Here is a 19,916-nt window from a genome sequence, read left to right as displayed (position 1 = left end):
GCTTTTGCCAGTTCAAGAGCTTGAGAGCATTGTAATTGTAAGGATGACCGAATTCATACTCAATGAGCCGATTACAGCCCAAGCAGGTTGCATACAGCTAAAATCACAGGGAGATTAGAAAATTTCAAGACAAGGATCGGTCCGTTCAGTCTGTGCGACATTTATGGCATGCTAGAGTTTTTACTTCTTCAGTCGACCTTCAACCATAAACTCTACAAATTACATAATATAGATTTTAAGGAACAAGTAATAGGTTTATTCCATGCTGAAAAAAGAAGAAAGAAAACACAACGTTTCGGCCGTGGAGCCAGGAAGGCCGAAACGTTGTGTTTTCTTTCTTCTTTTTTTCAGCATGGAATAAACCTATTACCTGTTCCTTTTGCACCCTACGCATGCTGACGTAGCTACACACCTGAACTATATAGATTTTTAGACCACTTATAAATGTACTATAGACATTCGTTGTAGGGCCGGATTTTAGTGTTTGTAGGCCCTAGGTACTTTCACTTCGAAATGTGCAAAAAGAGTGGTAAACGCCAATTGAATTACGTCGATTGACATGATGCACTTGAAACTATTCTATTGCTAAACCACGTGATTGATGGAGCGATATCACTTCGGTACTTCAAGTTTCTAGAACAGCCGCTAGATAGCGTGTGATTATTGATTTGGAGCACCTAGAGTCGATCGCAGGCATGTTGTTTCAGCTCGTTTTTCATTAGTCACTAGTGTTTCCCTCCTTCATAGGCCCTAGGCACTGTGCCTACAGTGTCTAATGGGAAATCCGACACTGATCCGTTGTTATAGCATTATTTGTATAGACAATCGCATATTATAAAATGATCGGTTCTAAACTTTGTTCAACGTTTTTTTCTTCAGTTGTCGAAATGAGCATTTTTTCAGGATTAGGCCCTCCTGTCGAGCGTTGACCCGATACAGGAGATCCATAAAATGATGGTGGTATAAAATGAACAAAATTGTTGCTACTTTGACCATCACAGCTCTATCCTCTAATCTGAAGCACCTGCTATGGTAAGGTGTAGCAAGTGAGGCTCTTGACATTGCAGTGAAGCCACAAATCCATAAATGACTCCCATCCTTGTTTGCTCTGGCAGCAACTACTGCTTTCGAGTCAAACATCCTGAACTAATTCTAAAACACTTTGGCAGTGTCAAATATTTCTGTGGGCCTAAAATCTCCCAAGAATTCCATGTATTCTATTCATTTTAAAGTCTTTCATGTAACTGTGATGGAAGAGGCACCGCTGGTGTTATGAGATCCGTCAAAATCTATCCCCGATGCTTCACTTGAATTAAATGCGCTAAAAAAACTGACTGGTCCGCCTGCCATGTTTTTAACTGAAATGCTGATTCTGCTGGACTGCAAACGTCTGTTCCAGAGAATTGCTTTTGAGTTTTGAAACTCCCCAGAAACACCCATCTCTGGAGAGTCAATAAAGCACAGATTAATTCATTGTATTTCCAAAAATGGCTTTGTTGGACAGAACCAATCAATGCAGTACAGCCCTTTTAACCACAAGCATAGTAAGCTACCTAATGGGTCTACAAGATCTTGAAGGAAAGGCAGGACATAGCAGTTCTATTATCAGGTGCATTGCAATACATTTGAAAATAAGGTTAAAGGTTTTTAGTCAATTTGCTTGTGTTCATTACCATGAATAGGATTTAAAACTATAAACAGGAGTCATATCCTTATACAAAAGGAAGGATTGTGGGGGTCTGAAACAAGCTGCCCAGCTATGTAGTCTAAGCCAATAACTTGACTTTTTTTCAAGACATGGGTGAACGTGGTTTTCTTGGTTCGATTCACTATTCGTAGCTAAAAGCACTACATGGGCACAACTCATATCATTTTGTAGCCGGTTTCTGTCTTGTGCTCGTCATCAGTCTTTGACATTTGAACTCCACTTCTTTGAGAAACAGGCTTGGCTTTCCTTTATGCTTTTCATGTTGCAAACAAGGTTGGAGATCGTAATTGCATGGCAAGTGTCTTCAGCTAAACTAGCGGTCACGAATGAGCTCAGCAGTACCTAATAGATCCAGCAGCACCTAAAAGATGATTCTTTACTGAGCTTTTCATTTGTAATTAAATCACAGGTTTCATTCAATTGTAAAAGCTGCAGGATTTCAGTCCTTAGGAACTAGAGCTGGTTGGATGGTTTTCACAGGACATGATGATATTGAATAAAATCCCATAGTTAAGAAGCCACAATAAATAATGTGAATTAGGAAAGTGAATTTACAGAGGAGAGTCAGTTAACATCAATATACTGTATGAGGACAACCAGCATTCTCCTGAACCTGGGTGAGCACAAAACAATGTTTTGAGAAGATGATTATAGGAAAACCGCCAATATTTTGTATGCTGGAATACTTCTTAAGAAATCCTGTGATTTATATTGTTTGAATAAATGGGCGCAGCTGAGGTTCAGATGTGACAAATTTGTAATTCCCATCTTGACTATTCTGACGGTTTGGCTAAATATTTGTGCACTTTTAAACAGCAGTGAAATGACCCTTGAGAAAAGTGAGCAGGGCAGATGGTTCCTAAAGAGAATTCCCAATGGATGCCTCATAATTTATTCAGGTTAATTCGCTTGGCTGTTAGATCATTGAATCTAACGTTTTTTTCCCAGAAGCCAATTAACCTACCAGTATGTCTTTGGACTGTGGGAGGAAAGCTGAACATCTGGCAGAAACCCACACAAATGTGGGGAGAACTTATCAACTCCACACAGATAGCACCCCAGGAATCCGCTGTCAGTCAACAATGCTAGCCACCACACCACCGTGCCACTATGGGAAAAACAATGTAAAAAAAACGTTTTTATAAAAACACAAACTCTATTATCAAACACATTATCACAGCCACGTCTCTGAAGAGTCGATATCTATTTTTAGCATATCCCTACCGATATACCTAACGGCACCTGCCGGAATTTATCTTCTCAAAAGTTTATAGATTTTCAGTTACTTAAGAAACGCAGCAGAAAAAAGAGCTAGTCTATTAACTTTATTAAGGGTTCAGTAATTTAAATTCAGTGCTCGGATGGCCCCGAACACAACAGGTCTGTTGTTGCAGGACCTGGAGCCACAGATCGAACTTTTTACAGTTTTCATTGGTCACTTGCCACGATCATTTATCTGCAATTTTTAAGAAACCGCCAAGCTGGGCTGAGCGACACTATCGCGGCAGAGACGTGGAAATACTCGCGCACGCCGGAAACCACACGGAAACAATCCAGAGAAACTCATGCCAAAGCCCACGCACGACGCCTATGGCGCACCGACAACTCATTTTAACAAAATTACGAATAACTGCTTTTACGTCACTTTATTACATAATCGGGAGAAGAAGATGATGTAATATCACGATTGACTGGTTCGTCTTGGAATACACCAATCTACCAATAAACTATTAACTATATTATTCACACCTCCGGTCAACCAATGCTACTTATATTTCATGATCTTGACTCGTTGTCACGTACTGTATGTAAAATGTAAAAAAAAGTGTCAACATTTGAGGGAATCGGTTGTGTTGTTGAGGTGTGTTATTATAACCTTTCTTTCCTTTTGTTAGTTGCTTTCGAGTATAGTAAACGCATAGACTTTTTCTATTTAACCCACGATAGAAAGTAGAACGTAGAACAGAGTCAACATTTGAAGACTAAAACGTGCGAGGAAAACCCATGGAAAATCGGACTACATCTGGTTTGGAAGCCAGTACATCGCATGAGAAACAGACATACACCACAAGGGAAAGGACAACTATTATTCAAATTATTCAGACACCAGAGCCGATGGTCTCAGGAGCCAATTAGCCTACCAGTGTGTCTGTGGACTATGCGACGAAACCGGAGCACCTGGAGGAAACCCAAACGAACCCGGGGAGAACATGCAAACTCCACACAGACAGTCACCCCAGGTCCGGAACTGAACCCCGGGCTCCAGCGCTACCTTGACCTAAATTATTGTCTCGTTGATGGCGTCCGGTATGGCTGCATCTCAAACCACTTCGGCTGCTGATTAACAGTGAACATAACTCAACGCCCTTTCAAGTGCACACCAGCACACACAAAATCAGCTTCAGAGGTGCTTTCAAAAGGGAGACGACGGTATTTGCTAGCTTCTTTCAAATCGTTTGACAGTCGTTAAGATGGGTCATTTCATTAAAACGCTAGTGCGAAGACGAGCAGGCGTTATTTATTCTTTAATCTACCAATGCCTGTGAGTTACTAGCTATTAATTTACTTAATGCTGTTTTATCCAAAGCTACTTGACTTTGTACTTATTTATACAGCTGGTATTTTACTGAAGAAATCTCAAGTACTATGTGTTGCTCACACAGTACTTGAGAACACCTGTTCAACCTAACCTAAAAATCCAACTTCAAGTCCAGAGTCTGAACTCCTCACCGTTTTGCCTCAGTTGGAAATCTGGTTTACACTAATAAACCCCGAATAATTTCCAACCTGCACGGAGATGTTGATAGTACCTGTTTGGCCTCTCTCTGAAAATTGTAGGAGCGTAATACAAAAGAAAAAAAAATCACAAATATATAATTCGCATGTAAATTGAGGTGTGCTGTTAGTTTGATGTCAGATGTTCTTTTTTCCCTCTAGTTTATTTATTACACCCTCATGCATAAATTATGAACAGGATTCACAGGAAAAGGTGGGCTGTATTGAAAGGTGCCCGCCCTGTCACACTACAATATGGACACAGTCTGAAAGCGTCCACTCGCAAAGATCCACCTAAAAAGTCTATCATAGAGGGAACTTGAGTGGGAATTTATTTTTTTACAGTTGGTATATTATTTCAAAAGACGTACAGACCCAGGACTCACTTTTGTTTTGCAACTGTAAAAAGTTAACTCTTCAGACTAAAAACGTCGGCTCCCGGGTAAGTTCACGTGTATAAATTAAACAGTTTAGAACGATTTTTTTTTGCAGAAAACGTTTCATCCAGATTGGAGATGTTTTTTTTTTTTTGACAAGTTGCCAAATATTTTCAGACGGTTGTTAAGTACACCCAGGGTTATGTAACCTACTCGTTTATCATGTGCGGTCAGCGAAGACGATCGTGATTTTATTATTTCACCTTGTATAATTAAAAACTGGTTCAGATTTTTTTTTAAAGCACAGAGTGACAGATTTCCTATGCTTGCCGTAACCAAGAAAAGTATACAGACTTTTGTATACAACATGTGGCGAACCAGTGTTATGATAAATTCACATCTGTGACAAATAGCAAAACACGCGAAGGGCACAGATTTCTGAAATCCAAGATCAGGAATCGGAACAGGCTCGGATACTCAGACACCAGATGCAGCAGGCAAAAATAGGACTAGGGGCTCTTACAAAGTAGATTCACATTTTGAACACGTGGAGAAAGAAATTTTTAGTTTGACAAAAACGTGAAAGTGGAACACAATGGGGAATGGGACGGCTGAAAAAAATCACCAAGCAACAGCTAACTAAAAATATTGATTTCCAAATAAGCTCCGATATTCACGCTTGTCCTGTCAAATGTCAAATACAAATAGTCCCTAGGCATCTTTCTCCCTGAAGCATGAATGATCTTTCTGTGCTTTTAATCAGGCCATAGGGTCTTTAGCCTCTACTCGAGCGGTACGGTCTTAACCACTCGCGCAAGAAAACATCTCGCTGATCATAGACGTCTCTGCTAGGACACGTTGTAAGAAAGGTAATTGTAATTGGCTGTAATTACAAATTGCGGTTGTTGATGATGATGCAGATGTCAACGTTCGCGTGAGGTTGGAGGACTTTACCGACAGCTGATTACTATCCTTTTCCCATCGCTAAGTCACGTAAGAAACGTTGATTGAGCACCAACTTCAACAGTTCCAGCGGATTCACAAATGCCCTGCATTTAGAGCGCATCCGAGTCTTAACAAACCGTGTTCCCCGCTGTGTTAAATGTGCTCCTGATTGCAAGAATGCGCGGTTGAGTATTAATTTTTGGACTTCTTCCAGATGCAGGGGGAAGGTTCGCATTGGTGGAATGCAGAGGCTGAGAACTTCGGCAGAAGTTTAAATTTAATTGAAATCTTTAAAGCTACAGAATTTAATTGACATAATTAAATCAGGAAATAGGCTACAAATCAGCTAACTTTTTTTCCCCCTCCATTTTATCATTACGTTATCAGAATAAACTTATTAGCTTTTGCATGTATGTTTCTAGAAAGAAATAGAGAGTTTAGATATTGTAACGCATACGGCCGACGTTGCAGGTTGTGCGAGCCGGCTTACCAGCGCGGTGACGCCACCTTCCCTGTGAATAGTAGACACCTCCGCCGCCGGGCTGGGGAAAGTTCTCCCTTTAGCTCAGCTGGCTGGGTGCTGGGTGGGGGGGCCGACCTGAGGCGACAGCGGCGAGGGCGCATACCTACGTGAACCCGAGAGCGCTACAATATTTAGTTAAATGTCTCTGGCATCTTTCCAGTTGATTCCTGACTGATTTTATTATACTCAAGTGACAATAAATGTTGCCTAAGCAAGCGATGAGCTCATTATTGGTGATGAAGTCATTTAACCAGTGGTCAGCAGTGACGCCTCTCAGTGCTGGGGCTCGGGGTTCAGTTCTGAAAATGCGGTGCTCTCTGCGTGGAGTTTGTATGTTCTCCCTGTGTTTGCTTGGGTGTCCTCCCATGTCGTCTGGGACAATTGGCCCTGGAGTCAGAGTGTGCTTGGCTGCGTTTGTGTCTGCGTTTGCCCAGCGACGGAGTGGCGTCCCATCCAGGATGTACCCTGTCTCGTGCTCGTTGCTTGCCGGGACAGGGTCCGTCTCCCCAGTGACCCTGAATTGGATGAAGCGGTCCACTTTCTAACCACAGACACAAACACAGACATGCACACACGCACACCAGGGCCAGTTTTCCCAGAAGCCAATTAACCTACCAGTATGTCTTTAGACTGTGGGAGGAAACCAGGCCATCTGGTAGAAACCCACTTGAACGTGGGAAGAACATAAACTCCATGCAGAAAACAATAGGAATTCCCACTACTGCGAGTCAGCAATGCTAACCACTGTGCCAACCATGAGCTATACAACGTAAGGCAAACTTTACTTGCTGCTTTGTAAACACCCTGGGCACATCAGATTGAGAATATAATGGGGATCACATTAAGACGTTTATTATCAATAGGACGTATCAGAGGGTGCTTGTGCGTGAAAACCATTTTAACAAAACAATGAAGGTGGGTGTTGGTCTGATGAACAGACATTCTCAGAGCGACGTCAGGTGAAATGTACTCAGTCACACATTGGCTTTTAAATCTTGAGAAATCTACCAGTAGGTTATGAGAGTCTATGTGCTGTTCTGGAACATGCTGTGAAAAAAAAACCGTGACCACAGCTGTATCATTTCTCAAGTTTCTGAGTGTCTAGCAAAAACGCTTAAGCAGAAACCATGCCGGTATGTCCTGAATTAATTGTCTGAAGTACCGCAGGTCAGAACCACTGATGTTAAAACAGCACAGATGTGCTTTAAACGAGGGGAAGTGGCTTCAACAAAACAGTTTGGTTCTCAACAAGTCCCTGAAGCAGTATCTTATATATAAAGGAACAAGGAATAGGTTTATTCCATGCTGAAAAAAAGAAGAAAGAGAATACAATGTTTCAGCCGTGGAGCCTTCTTCAGGTGTCTGAAGAAGGCTCCATGGCCGAAACGTTGTGTTCTCTTTCTTCTTTTTTTCAGCATGGAATAAACCTATTACTTGTTCCTTTGCAGCCTATGCATGCTGACGCAACTACCCACCTGTACTCTTATATATTAATATAACTTTAGCAATCAAGTTAACAGAACACTGCACCATACGTCTCAATTGTTATCCTGTGCTTTATAAATAGTTATCTTTATGAAATAAGATGATAGTATTTATTTACTGTATTGGCCACATCTCTGAAAATGCCACTTGAAATAAAAATTGTTCATCATAATACTTTTGAAGTAAAAAAAAAACAACAACACTGAATTCAAACCACAAAATCTCCCCAAAAGTCTTATGGACTTATTTTTCTAAGTGAAATAAGACTTCGAAGGACTATTCCATGTCGAAATGTTCTGAGTCCTAATCTGTGTATCAGACTGTAGATTGATGGTTGTACCCTTTGGAAAACCACACATAGCCTGTACAAAGCATATAATCTCTAGTACAAGGTATCCATTTGTAGATGCTATTCCAGGAATGTAATAAATACTCATTTTCCAGTCTGTCAATTTAAAACAGCTTTTACGCCATTATTGAACTTTATAGTATTTCTTGTATACTTTATTGAAAATCATAGTGGACACAGATAAAGATAAAGATTTTTCAGTAAGAAAAAGCATAGCAACGAAAGTGAGAGGTTTTTATTACATAACAACATTGTTTTGCCTAACTTATGTCTTGCCGACGCCCAAGAGTGAGTCAGGTTCTCCAAGATAGACTTCTCTTTAAAACAAGAAGGAACATTTCACCGAGTTTATTATTGGACTTCGCCTCTGGGAGAATACTGGAGAAAGCCCTTGTCTGTAAGTACAGAGACATAGAACCCGGGTTAAAATATTGAGAAAACTGTGTTTATCATAATGTGATTTCAGAAAGTGTAGCAGAGACTACATGCTTGCTAGCTAGCTAGGTGTCACAGTGTAGGACCAGAAACATGGAAAAACAATGAAAGCTCTTGTGGAAAACACAGTGAGAAAACTGTATTATCTGTTGTGCACACGCTACTGTGCTGTCAATCTCATTCAGCCTCAATGGAATTTATTTTTGCAATGGCTATTTGAGATTGCATTGAGAAATTGTATGCAAAGAGCAGCCATTGTGGTTGTCAAAGTCTTTGAATTGCTGCTATTGTTATTAATTTGGCCTCGTGAGGGGCTGTTTGAGCCAGGATGTCACTCTCTGCAGACGTCCACTGGCTGGAAGGAGAGTTATAGTAGGACTAAGTGGAGTTTTCACTGGGGGGACTGGTGATATTATAGGTGGGCACAGCAGCCCACCCCCAGAAGAATTGGGAGGCCAGGTGATGTGAGCACAGTTTTCCCAACAATTCAGAACCGAATTGCATTAAAGAGCATTCCATGACCCAAGAGTGCCATGGGTCTGTGGAGATGGGGCTGGAGATTCGGTCCATGTTTGAGCCCTTGCACCAGGACGAGAGGATTCTTCACTTGCAGGTGGAGGGTGTGCATACACTGTGGAAGGTGTGGACCAACAATTCATGCTCTTAGAGTCTTTGATGTTCAGGGGCCAGACATAGGAGTTTGTGCAGTTCAAAGTCTGACTATCTGAGATGTTCAGGGCACAGATGCAGGCGTTTTTACAATTTAAACTCTGAGAGTCTGTGATGTTCAGGGGCCAGACACAGGACTTTCTACAGTTTAAGCTCTGACTATCTGTGATGTTCAGGGCCCAGATGCAGGCGTTTCTGCAATTTAAACTCTGAGAGTCTGTGATGTTCAGGGGCCAGACATGGGGCTTTTTACAGTTTAAGCTCTGACTATCTGTGATGTTCAGAGGCCAAACATAGGAGTTTCCGTAGTTCAAGCTCTGAGTATCTGTGATGTTCAGGGTATTCAAACGCAGTAGTTTCTACAGCTCCAGCTGACGATGAAGCTAGAGAGTGCCCAAGCCCAAATAGTCTTTGATGTTCAGGGTCCAGAGCCAGGAGTGTCCATAGTTTAATCTCTAAGAGTCTGAGATGTTTAGAGATGTTTTACAGCTCCAGCTGAGGTAGAAGTCAGAGTCTTGGTTAGCCGATCCTGGTGAGGGGGAATCAGCAACAATTGCCTCATGAGCATCTATGTGAAAAGGAAAACCACCTTCACTGGAGAGCCACCAGCAGGATAAGGGCCTCCTCATCCCATATTCTCATGAGGCACTGCAGAGGGATCTTGAAGGAAAGACAAAAAGTAGGGTTATGAGCTTTGCTTGCACCAGACATGGAAACAGACAAAGCACAGGAAGCAGATGATTCCTCACAGGCCTGGAGATTTAGTTCTCCTTTCCTGAACAGAGATCACTTTATTAGCCATATACAATTTCTTGCATTAGGAATTTGTCTTTTCACATACCCCAGCTTACACTCCATGAGACACACAGGCACACAGGCAAGGAGAGAGAAGCTTGGGGTTAGAGCGCAGGGTCAACCATTTATACGGCACCCCTGGAGCATCTGGGGTTAAAGGCCTTGCTCAGGGGCCCAACGGAGTAGAATTCCTCTGCCGGCTGTGGGATTTGAACCTCCCAGCCACAGGCGCAGAACCTTAGCCACAGAGCCACCGCTCTGCCCAGATGTGGTTTCCAGATGTGCTGTGTTGGTGCAGGTGAATAGCCCAGATGGACAAGATTGTGCTCAGAGGAGTGGTTCTTGAGCTTGGGCAAGATTGGGCCAGAGTAGACACCTCCCTGCTGATTGAAGTAGCACACCACCTTGTGCTTTTGTCCCTCTGGATGAGGATGTGCTCCTTGGGCAGCATGGGGTGGAGGTGGTGTGGTCACAGTGTTTCTGTGGAGTCACCACCATGGCAGTCCATCTGACTGCCCTCCCATTCCATACATTGTCCATTGGCAGGACTACTCTCTGAAGGACTCTGTTGCAAAGCAACACCTGAGGTGAGGTTGCTCGGGTATAAGACCACCTCAGGACGTGCAGATCATGATACTTTGAGGTGCTGTGAGCCTCCAGAGAATGAGAGGAACGAGAGTGTGAGAGTCTAGTGGGAGGTCCTGGGACACTGCTTTCATGAGCCCCAGTTGTCGCTGTGAAGGTCAGACAAGGAAGAAGGAGCCCAAAGACAGATATTGTTCCGCCTATGGTGTCGACCTATAGGCTAAAGACAGTGGTAGACTTGTTGTTACAGCCTTTTATAAGTTGAATCTTTTTCCATTAATTTACACAGGTGTTGCAGCAAGCAGAAGTGAAATCAGTTATTTATACTACAATGCCTTCAAGACAGCATTTAAACATTTGCATGAAGCAATGACAGGAAACATCAGCTGAAGACCAAACCAATAAAAGACAATATTGTCAAGAGAGTCCAAGAAAGGCCTACCACTACTGTACTACATAGCAGAGCTAAAAATGGTCATCTTAAATTACTGTGCATTGTATTCTCATACTGCATGAATACATTTCCTAAGAACTATTTGCTTTTATTTTGTCCACTGTTACTGTATTTAAAGAAAACCATAAATGTACAAAATACTTCTTATATGAGTGTGTAGACTGTTTCTGAGTCCTATAACCTAGACCCTATCTTTTATGTCAATCCTTATGGGGAAAATCGGTTCATTGTACTTTTGATTGGAGAAAGACATAAAAAATACAAATTCAAGAATGCATCCCCAATAGATAATCAGAGTATGACTGCATTGATACAGTATATTCCATGAATGCCATACAAAAGCCAGCACAACAGCATCAAGAGGGATAATCTTATAGAGTGTGATCAATGCCGCAGGCAGAAATGTGCAGTTCCAGACCGAGGACTGTTCTTCCCTCCACAACAGAGCCTAGAGCACAAAGGAAGGACCTGTCAAGCTCTCGCCTGCTTCATGTGCCACACAGCAGCTCCTCCTCACACTGGAATGGCTGGAATTTCTGACAGGCACCACAGAGAAAGAATACGCCGTAGTCTGTCTGCCCCCCAGGCAGAACAATGCACCCACGGCACATGCCTTATTGAGTGTTGTGAAGTGTGACTTGGCACATAAAATATGTGTTAAAAGCACCGCAGCAGTGCCCTGTCCCAGAAGATAATCCTAGCTGAGATTCACTCACTATCTGCAAAGTCAAGCTTGAGGGAGCAGTCGGGGATCCATGGGTAACGTGCTCCAGATATCGGAGAGCAGGTGCCAAAAGGAACCAACTCTGAAGATGTTAAGGATGTTAAGTCTCTCACTCCCAGAAAGGGGGAAAAAGAAGGCAGTGCGGAGTGACTCTCTGCACCACAAAACCCGATCTGTGATAGGCCGAAGCACTCCGACCAAACGAGAGTGGAATCGATGGCCCAGTGGTCAGACCGAGGCCACACCACTCTGTGCTGTATCTCCCTTCTGGACTTGTACAGTACCAATGAGGGGGGCGTGTTCAGACTTTTGTGTTAGGAGAGCAGGCTCCTCTTTCTTGCCTGGGGTTTGTCACAAACTGGGAGGGTGCCATGGTGGTGCAGGAGTTAGTACATTTGCCTCCCAGTGCTGGGGCCCTGGGTTCAAATGTGGACTTGGGGTTCTATATGCGTGGAGATTGTACAGTATGTTCTCCCTGTGTTCCCCTGGGTTTCCTCTGGGTGCGCTGGTTTCCTCCCACGGTCCAAAGACCTACTGGTAGGCTCATTGGCTTCTGGGAAAACTGGACCAGCCAGGCTGTACCCCACCTTGCACCTGTTGCTGTCTGGGAAAGGCTCCGGCTGCCCCTTGACCCTGAATTGGAAGAAGCATTTACAAAATGGATGGAGGTTTTGTTTATATTAATAATTAAGTACTAACACAATCAAGAGCCAGTGAAGCGTGCGTGGAAATGAGGACAGTGCGCTTCACTTTAAAAAAAAATGTTCTGTGGGATTTAAAAGGTTAAGAAACAGTGAGCTAAAAACTTGTATTTATACTTTGAAACGTCTACGATAGGAAGTGGTCGGGGTCCCTCTCCTGAGCCTGTTATGAACGAAAGTGTAGAACGGTTGAAAAATTCGCTTTTTTCTGGGTCAGTGTGGTTCGCTATTTTTGGAAGCGTATTTAATTACGGGATGAATAGTAGAGGCTATTTTTGTTATTCAACCGAGGCATGTGTAGAAAAAGAAAACCATTTTTCATCCTAGTCCCGTGTGTATTTGCAAATATAGAATCCCGTATACTGTTGGCCACTAAAGTCTGTATTTAATGATCTGAAAACTCCAAATAACTCTAAATAACTCCAAACGTGTAAATTACATTGCTGATTTATTAGAGAAACATTCCTGTAGTTCATACAGTATCTATTCCCTCTCCCTCTGCACTGCCATTTCTTAGAAAAATAAAACTTAGAATCACCAATTACATATCAAGTACATATCTAACACCACTCTCATTCAAGGCCCCTCAGGACAATTCCGGATCACTCCGAACTTGTACCTCCAGCAACCTTATTTACTTTATCTCTTGCAGTAAATGCCCAGCCATCTACATTGGAGAAACAGGAAGGAGACTCAGGGACCGCTTCAGAGAACATGTTAGGGCTGTGAAGATTAAAGATCTCTCCAAGCCCATTGTTTCTCATTTCACCATGATCACACTAATCTCTCCATGTGTGTTTTCAAAGATGGTTTTCCGAACTCCTACATCAGAAAGACTACAGAAACCAAAATTATCCTGCAGCTAGGATCACACCTTCCCCTTTCTCTGAACGACAGACCAATTTTCTTCTAAATTCTCTCTATTCAGTGTAGGTTTCATTTCACACCTCTCTTCACCTATCCTGACTTCACACCTCCTGATTGGCCTCTCTTTCTGTCCCCTGCTCCTGCCTCTCGCTCCTCCTCTCTCCCAGCTTTTGTTCTCCTGCTACATTACCTTTGCTTACTGCCTTGTCTTTCTCTCGCAGCTCCCCACCTACTACAGAATCACCAATTATTCTTGTTGTACATTCCACACATTATCTAACTGCTTTATCCAATGCAGGATTGGCGTGGGGATCAGAGCTTGTCCCAACAAGCTCTTGTTATTGCCGATTTGGAAAATGAAGACAGATATCACAGACCTTGTGACCGCACACAGGGGAGAATGAGGTGCCTTTTGACTCCTTAAACCCACCCACTCGACTTTTAACTGTGGCTGACTTACCGCATCCTGTCCTGGGCACTCAGATGATGGTGCACCCCCATTTAAGAAGGGTTGATCATAGTCAGACAGTGACATGACTTGGGCTTGAACCCACGCCCACATGCCCAAGAGGAGGCCCCTTATCCAGCATCTTTTGTCTGCTTGTGTTTTTGCCCCAGTAGTGGGCATGCCAGTTGCTGTGTGCTGGTATGGTGTTGCCGTACAGTAGTTGGCATTCCTGCCTCACAGCCCTGGGTTCACTTCCAGACCTGCGGTGCTGTCTGTGTGGAGTTTGCATGTTCTCCCTGGGTTTGTATGGGTTTCCTCCGGGTGCTCTGGTTCTCCCCCACAGTCCAAAGATATACTGCTAGGTTATTTGGCTTCTGTGGAAATTGGCCCAGGTGTGAATGTGTGCATGTTTGTGTCCGTGTGTAGCCTGTGGTGGACTAGCGTCCCATCCAGGGTGTACTCAGCCTTGGGCTAGCTGCTTGCTCCCCTGTGACCCTGAAAGCGAAGAAGATGTAATAAAATGGATGGATGGATTGTGTGCTGGTAGGTGACATTGAAGTACTTTGTGATCCACATCATGTGACTCTCGATTGCTCTTGTCAAAATAAATAATGGAATAACGACACAGCCAACATGTATAGAGTAAGCTTGACTGTATCCCATGCAGTCTTCACCTTGAATGTGCGACTGCTTTTCCAAAGTATTTCAGTATATTTTCCTTTGTTCTGTCCACATTGTCTGCTGTTGGACATAAAAAGTCAGAAACCCCTTGAATCCATCCGTTTGGAGAAGACTGAGTCATTACTGGCTTCGACTTTGGTCTGTCATTATATAATAGTAAGTTCCATTTACATGAGTCATTCGGAAACTGTTCAGCTCAGACACTTTTGCAATCGTGCTTCTAGGAAATCCAAACTGTTTGTGATGCACATTGCCACTTTGCAAGGCAGCAAACAAAAGTAAGATTACATAATAGTATATTTTAAGGAATACGATATTGTATTGAGTTTATTTTATGAAGCCACCCAAACCAGTATTTTGGCATCCCTTGTTGTTAGCTGGCTTGCAAAATTGGCTGCTGTAACAGTTGTCTGTAATAGTGCAGAAACTTTTTTTTTTGCTTTGGGTAGGTGACATTAAGTTATCCAGTTAACGTTTTTTTTACCCAGTACACCTTGGATACTCTAGTAACTGTTCAACCAACAACCCATTGCCTGATCTGCCCTTATGTGATGTACTGTTCCCCAATAATAAGATCTGGCAATAATTAAGCAAATATGAAAAGATTGTACTGCATTGAGCAGTATACTGTGCTCCTTCCTGATAACAGTCTATGGCAGTATGTCTCTTACAAAAATAATTTTATTAAGGTACTCTGCTGCTCCCCGGAGGCCACAGTAAAAACTGATCATCACTGTTGATCTTATTTCAGTTAACCCACAAGTATTACCACTGAGCTTGAAGTGTTGGGAATATATGGTTCTATTCTTCAAATCTTGAAGATTCAAGCACAACTGTTTATGAATGAAAGATTGATATAGATTCTGGGCTTCTGTGGACTTTTTCCTTATTATTTAAATATTTGTGTTGCAATGAGCACAAATTCAGCTTGGGTGACAGCTGTTGTACCTGCAGAGCTGTGGTGTGCTGAGGTGTTTACAAAGTAAATGGTTTTTCTAGAAGGGGAAAAGGGTGGGGTGAGGCTCATCACTAAAGGATTGATGGTTTTGTCAAAAAAGAGGGAGTCATTTCTCCAGGGTGTGCCCCATTACTTGATTTACAAAGCACTCAGACTTATTTTTTGCATCCTTCTCCTTTCCAGGCGCCCTGAAGAAGAAGGAGTCATTTCTCTCAATGTTTTTGTTTGGGGGATATTTCGTTTAACTGAGCACACTTCTGGATTTGCTGACCAACATATATATTAGGTCTGGGTTGTATTGTGACTGTTCAAGACATAACACAAATTTGCTGTGCATATTTATTTATTTAAAGCTAGATTTCACAACTTGCTATTGCATAAAAAATAATAGTACAGAGGCTGTTTTCAGGCCAGTTTTGGACAACAGCCCTCTTATTTTCAGAGTTATGACCGTTCAAGAATTTCAAGAATTCCTGTGACCTTGGCTCAGTGTTGCCTGTATGAAACCTTTTCCTCAATTTTGAAATGCAGACATTTTCTCAGAATCCTTTATTTGAAAGCGGAGACTTTATCTTTTTTTGGTCTTATTTGGACACAGTAACTTGCTTTAATTTGAAAGTTGAAGCACAACATCTAATCTGACATCAACCCACCTAACTTAGCTGGCGCGTTTTTAAAGAGGGGGTAACCAGAGCGCTCACAGAAAATCCCCACTGGTCTGGCAACATGAAATTCCCCATACAAAACACATCCCAGGCCGAAACCAAACCCAGAACCCCGGACCAGTGAATTATGCTATGTTCTATGTTCTGTCCTCTTCTGTCCCAGGTCTCTCAAATTCACTACATTTAATACAGACCTATAAAACACAAAGCGTTTCATATTCGCCAGGGAAAAGGAGCACAAAACCTTTTACACTATTTTAGTGCAGGATCAAAGACCTACTGACAAAGGTGTTGGCCAACAACCATGAAATCTAGGATTTGACAGGACAGAAGTTAGCAATAGGATCTTTGGTAGTACAGATGAAAATGTTTGACGTGTGTGCTTTCTGATTCTCAACCTCCTTTGCTTTTTTTTCAGGGCCAGGAAAGCACTCTTGGGCCACGCAACGCCAGTGCAGTCATGGAAAACTACGATTACGATAATTACTCCTACGAATACTATGAAGAGGAGCCCCCACATGGCAGCCAAAAAGAGGTTTCGCACATATTTTCTGTTGTCATCTACAGCATCTCTTTTGTGCTTGGCGTCATTGGGAACGGAGCCGTCATCTGGGTGACCGGTTTCAAGACGAAGAAGACGGTCAACACCATCTGGCTGCTGAACCTCGCCGTGGCCGATTTCGTGTTTGTGCTTTTCCTCCCCTTCTCCATTGATTATGTGGTCAACGACTTCCACTGGAATTTCGGCAAAGCCTTGTGCAAGGTTAATTCTTTCATCTCCATCATGAACCTGTTTGCCAGTGTGCTCTTCCTCACTGTGATCAGCCTGGATCGCTACGTGGCCCTTGTTCACCTTAGCTGGTCACAGAGAAACCGGACCCTGTGGAACAGTCTCATCGTATGTATCAGCGTGTGGATCACAGCGGCGGCGTTGAGCACCCCCAGTCTGGTTTTCCGCGACACCCTTACCATTCAGGAAAGAGTGGTCTGCTACAACAACTTCCACGACACGGACCCGCACACAGCTGTTGTCCGGCACACCGTCATAGTGAGCATCCGAACTGTCGTGGGGTTCCTGATACCTTTCTCCACGATCTCGGTCAGCGGCGTCATGCTGGTGGTGAAGATGCGAAGGTCCGCCACCGTTAAATTGACCAACTTCTCCAAAACTGTAGCAGCCATCATCGTTGCCTTCTTCTTCTGCTGGGCCCCTTACCACGTCTTCAGCCTGATGGAAATCACCGTCCACCACAACAGCCGACTCCACGATGTTCTCAGGACCGGTTTCCCCTTGGCCACCAGCCTGGCTTTCTTCAACAGCTGTCTTAACCCCATCCTCTACGTCTTTACGGGCAAGAAGGTGAAGGCCATCCTCCACAGGTCCTGTATGGAGGTCACCAAGCACGTGCTGAGAGACCTCAGCCAGGCAGGGTCGGAGTCCGTCACCCTGTCTGACCAGAATGCCAGGAGCAGGGAAGAAAATGATGGCTAATCCACATTACAAGGAGACTGTTTTCCCTGGAGAATTTCCATGTTCTCCTTTTGGGATATATAGTGCCACTCCAGTATTTGAATCCGCCATGCACAGACAGGCTTAGAGAGAAAGTTATACACTTTCTTTGGCTTAGAATCTCTGTTTGCTCTGTTGCACGACAGTGATGCTTAAGTGCAATGGTAGCCTAAATTGTCCTCATTTCAGTACGGACGTTCTCCATGTGGGGGGTATTACACTTTCTTAAAGCTTTAAGGGTGTTTAAGGGTGTTTAAAGGGAAACTGCAATCCCAATTTCTTAGACAGGCTATTACTGTCTAAGCCGCCATGTCGTTTCAAACTATCAGTCGAGTTCCCATGAATTGCGACCAGATGCAGCGTTTCCTGGTCACTAGTCACTGTAATCACTAATGTAATGCAATATACGAGCGAATACGAACAGGTTGTGCAGCAGACATTTCACTGCAGAAATGTTTCAACATGATCTGCAGGCAGAGTTAACAAGTCAAGCAAAATGAAGTCGAGAGCAATATTTCTATTGGATTTAAAAGAGATGCATTCACAAGCCTGCTTGTTTACGATGTGAAAAGAACTCTTCACCTCACCAGAAGTTCTGTTGCCTTGTCCTGATTTGCAGAATATGGCGCTACCTGGAAATTTCGCTGTGATGATTTTGTGATGTACTCGAGGTGGTACAAATTACCATGAACTCTTTAATTTTATTGTTGTACGAAATGCATTCATCAATGCTGATTTTTTCTAACCCTGAAATACAAAAATAGCATTGCAGTTCCCCTTTATGGTGCAATCTTTCCTAAAATTGTGTTCACGATTGAAACCTACCCACCTGAACTAATATGTTGTACACACCACACCAAGCTCACTGTCCCCATCTGCAGAGCTTTTCTAGAACAAGAAAGGTTATCTGGCTGCCTCCACACTTCATCAAGATCTGCAGCACAAGATCTGTATTTGGTGTAAAAGGCCTTAATAACTTACCAAACACACACACTTCCCCAGTTGTATTTCCTGGGAATAGGAGGACAGATTGGGCTGGCATCACATCTGCTCATCATTTAGCGTATGAAGATATATTTATCTGTTTCTATATGTAGTTTCTATTCAGAATTCACTCATTTAGCATGTTTGTTACTGCAATATGAAACCTTCAAACTATTAAACTGTGTTAGTTATTATCAGAAAAAACAGTACCTACTTTATATTGTATTTATTGTGTAGACAGCAACATATTTAAGTTAGATTGTTCCAGCAATGTCTTCAAACCCAATAAATAAGCATATTACAGTATCTCAGCATTACGGTCTGTTCTTGCTACTCAATGGTACTGTATTTGTCAATTAAAAATAATGGACGTTTTTAGAAAGCACAAGTCTAGTAATATAGATGGTCATAAACTTTATTATTATGGAATGATTTTAATGGGAGAGGGCTTTGAAACTAAAATTGGTCAGAATCAAACACTTTAGGAAGTTAGATATTTCTAATATATAGAATTATGTACTGTGTGAGATATTACACTTTGACAGAGACACATACAATAACATGGAGTATACTAGCTTACATTTGCTTTTACCTCATTGCCTTCTGAACCTGAAGAAACACAACATGGCTGTACGTGTGGTTGGAAATGTGTGCTTCCAATGTTGCACATGTGAAGAAGCCTTGATCAGTTCCCCGTTACACCCTGGTACAACTGCACAGGACACACTCACACCACAGCCACTGTTCCCAAAGCCCAGTTAGCTAACCAGTACGTCTTTGGACTCTGGGAAGAAACCAGGCCACCTGGTGAAAATGGGGAGAACATACAAACTCCACACAGACAGCACTTTGGGGTTTGGACCTAGGGCCCCAGTGCTGCAAGATGGCAACAGGACCACCCTTGAAACCATATTCAATTTAAATGAACTCCACCACAGCTGTTCCCCATCTTTCTTGAAATGTTACCAGCTAAATCAATTGGGAACACCTTCTTTTCCAATATGACAACCTCCTTTATGCACAAGAGTCTCTTCCTAGAAGATCACCTTATTGGCCATATACAATTTCTTGCATTAGGAACTGGTCTTTTCGCATAGCCCAGCTTGCTCTCCATGAGACACACAGGCAGGGACCAATGCTTGGGGTCAGCCATTTCTACAGCATCCCTGAAGCAGTTGGGGTTAAGGGCCTTGCTCTGGGGCCCAATGGAGTACGATTCCTCTGCCGGCCGCGGGATTTGAACCGGCAACGTCCCAGCCACAGAACCACTGCACCCCT

At 42.9% G+C, this 19,916-nt stretch overlaps 1 protein-coding gene across 2 annotated transcripts; it reads left to right on the top strand.

The window, feature by feature from the left end:
* The first annotated feature begins 4,732 nt into the window (after positions 1 to 4,732).
* LOC102698434 (chemerin-like receptor 2) lies at positions 4,733 to 18,944 on the top strand. Of its 2 annotated transcripts, none has more exons than XM_015359429.2 (2): positions 4,733 to 4,925; positions 16,563 to 18,944. In XM_015359429.2, the coding sequence occupies exon 2, from the start codon at positions 16,605 to 16,607 to the stop codon at positions 17,634 to 17,636; it is 1,032 nt and encodes a 343-aa protein (XP_015214915.2). In that variant the 5' UTR covers positions 4,733 to 4,925; positions 16,563 to 16,604; the 3' UTR covers positions 17,637 to 18,944. The 2 variants fall into 2 exon arrangements, with proteins under 2 accessions (XP_015214915.2, XP_069052800.1); XM_069196699.1 differs by lacking the exon at positions 4,733 to 4,925 and adding an exon at positions 8,315 to 8,559.
* The last annotated feature ends 972 nt before the right edge of the window (positions 18,945 to 19,916 follow it).

Source organism: Lepisosteus oculatus, chromosome 12 (genome assembly GCF_040954835.1).
Source record: "Lepisosteus oculatus isolate fLepOcu1 chromosome 12, fLepOcu1.hap2, whole genome shotgun sequence".
Classification (NCBI taxonomy): domain Eukaryota; kingdom Metazoa; phylum Chordata; class Actinopteri; order Semionotiformes; family Lepisosteidae; genus Lepisosteus; species Lepisosteus oculatus.
The sequence above is the reverse complement of the archived record's forward strand: the minus strand, read 5'-3'. Positions and strand labels throughout refer to the sequence as shown.

Bases quoted from the DNA above. Each gene is read 5' to 3' on its own strand.
- LOC102698434 (XM_015359429.2), top strand. From the start codon at position 16,605: ATGGAAAACTACGATTACGATAATTACTCCTACGAATACTATGAAGAG.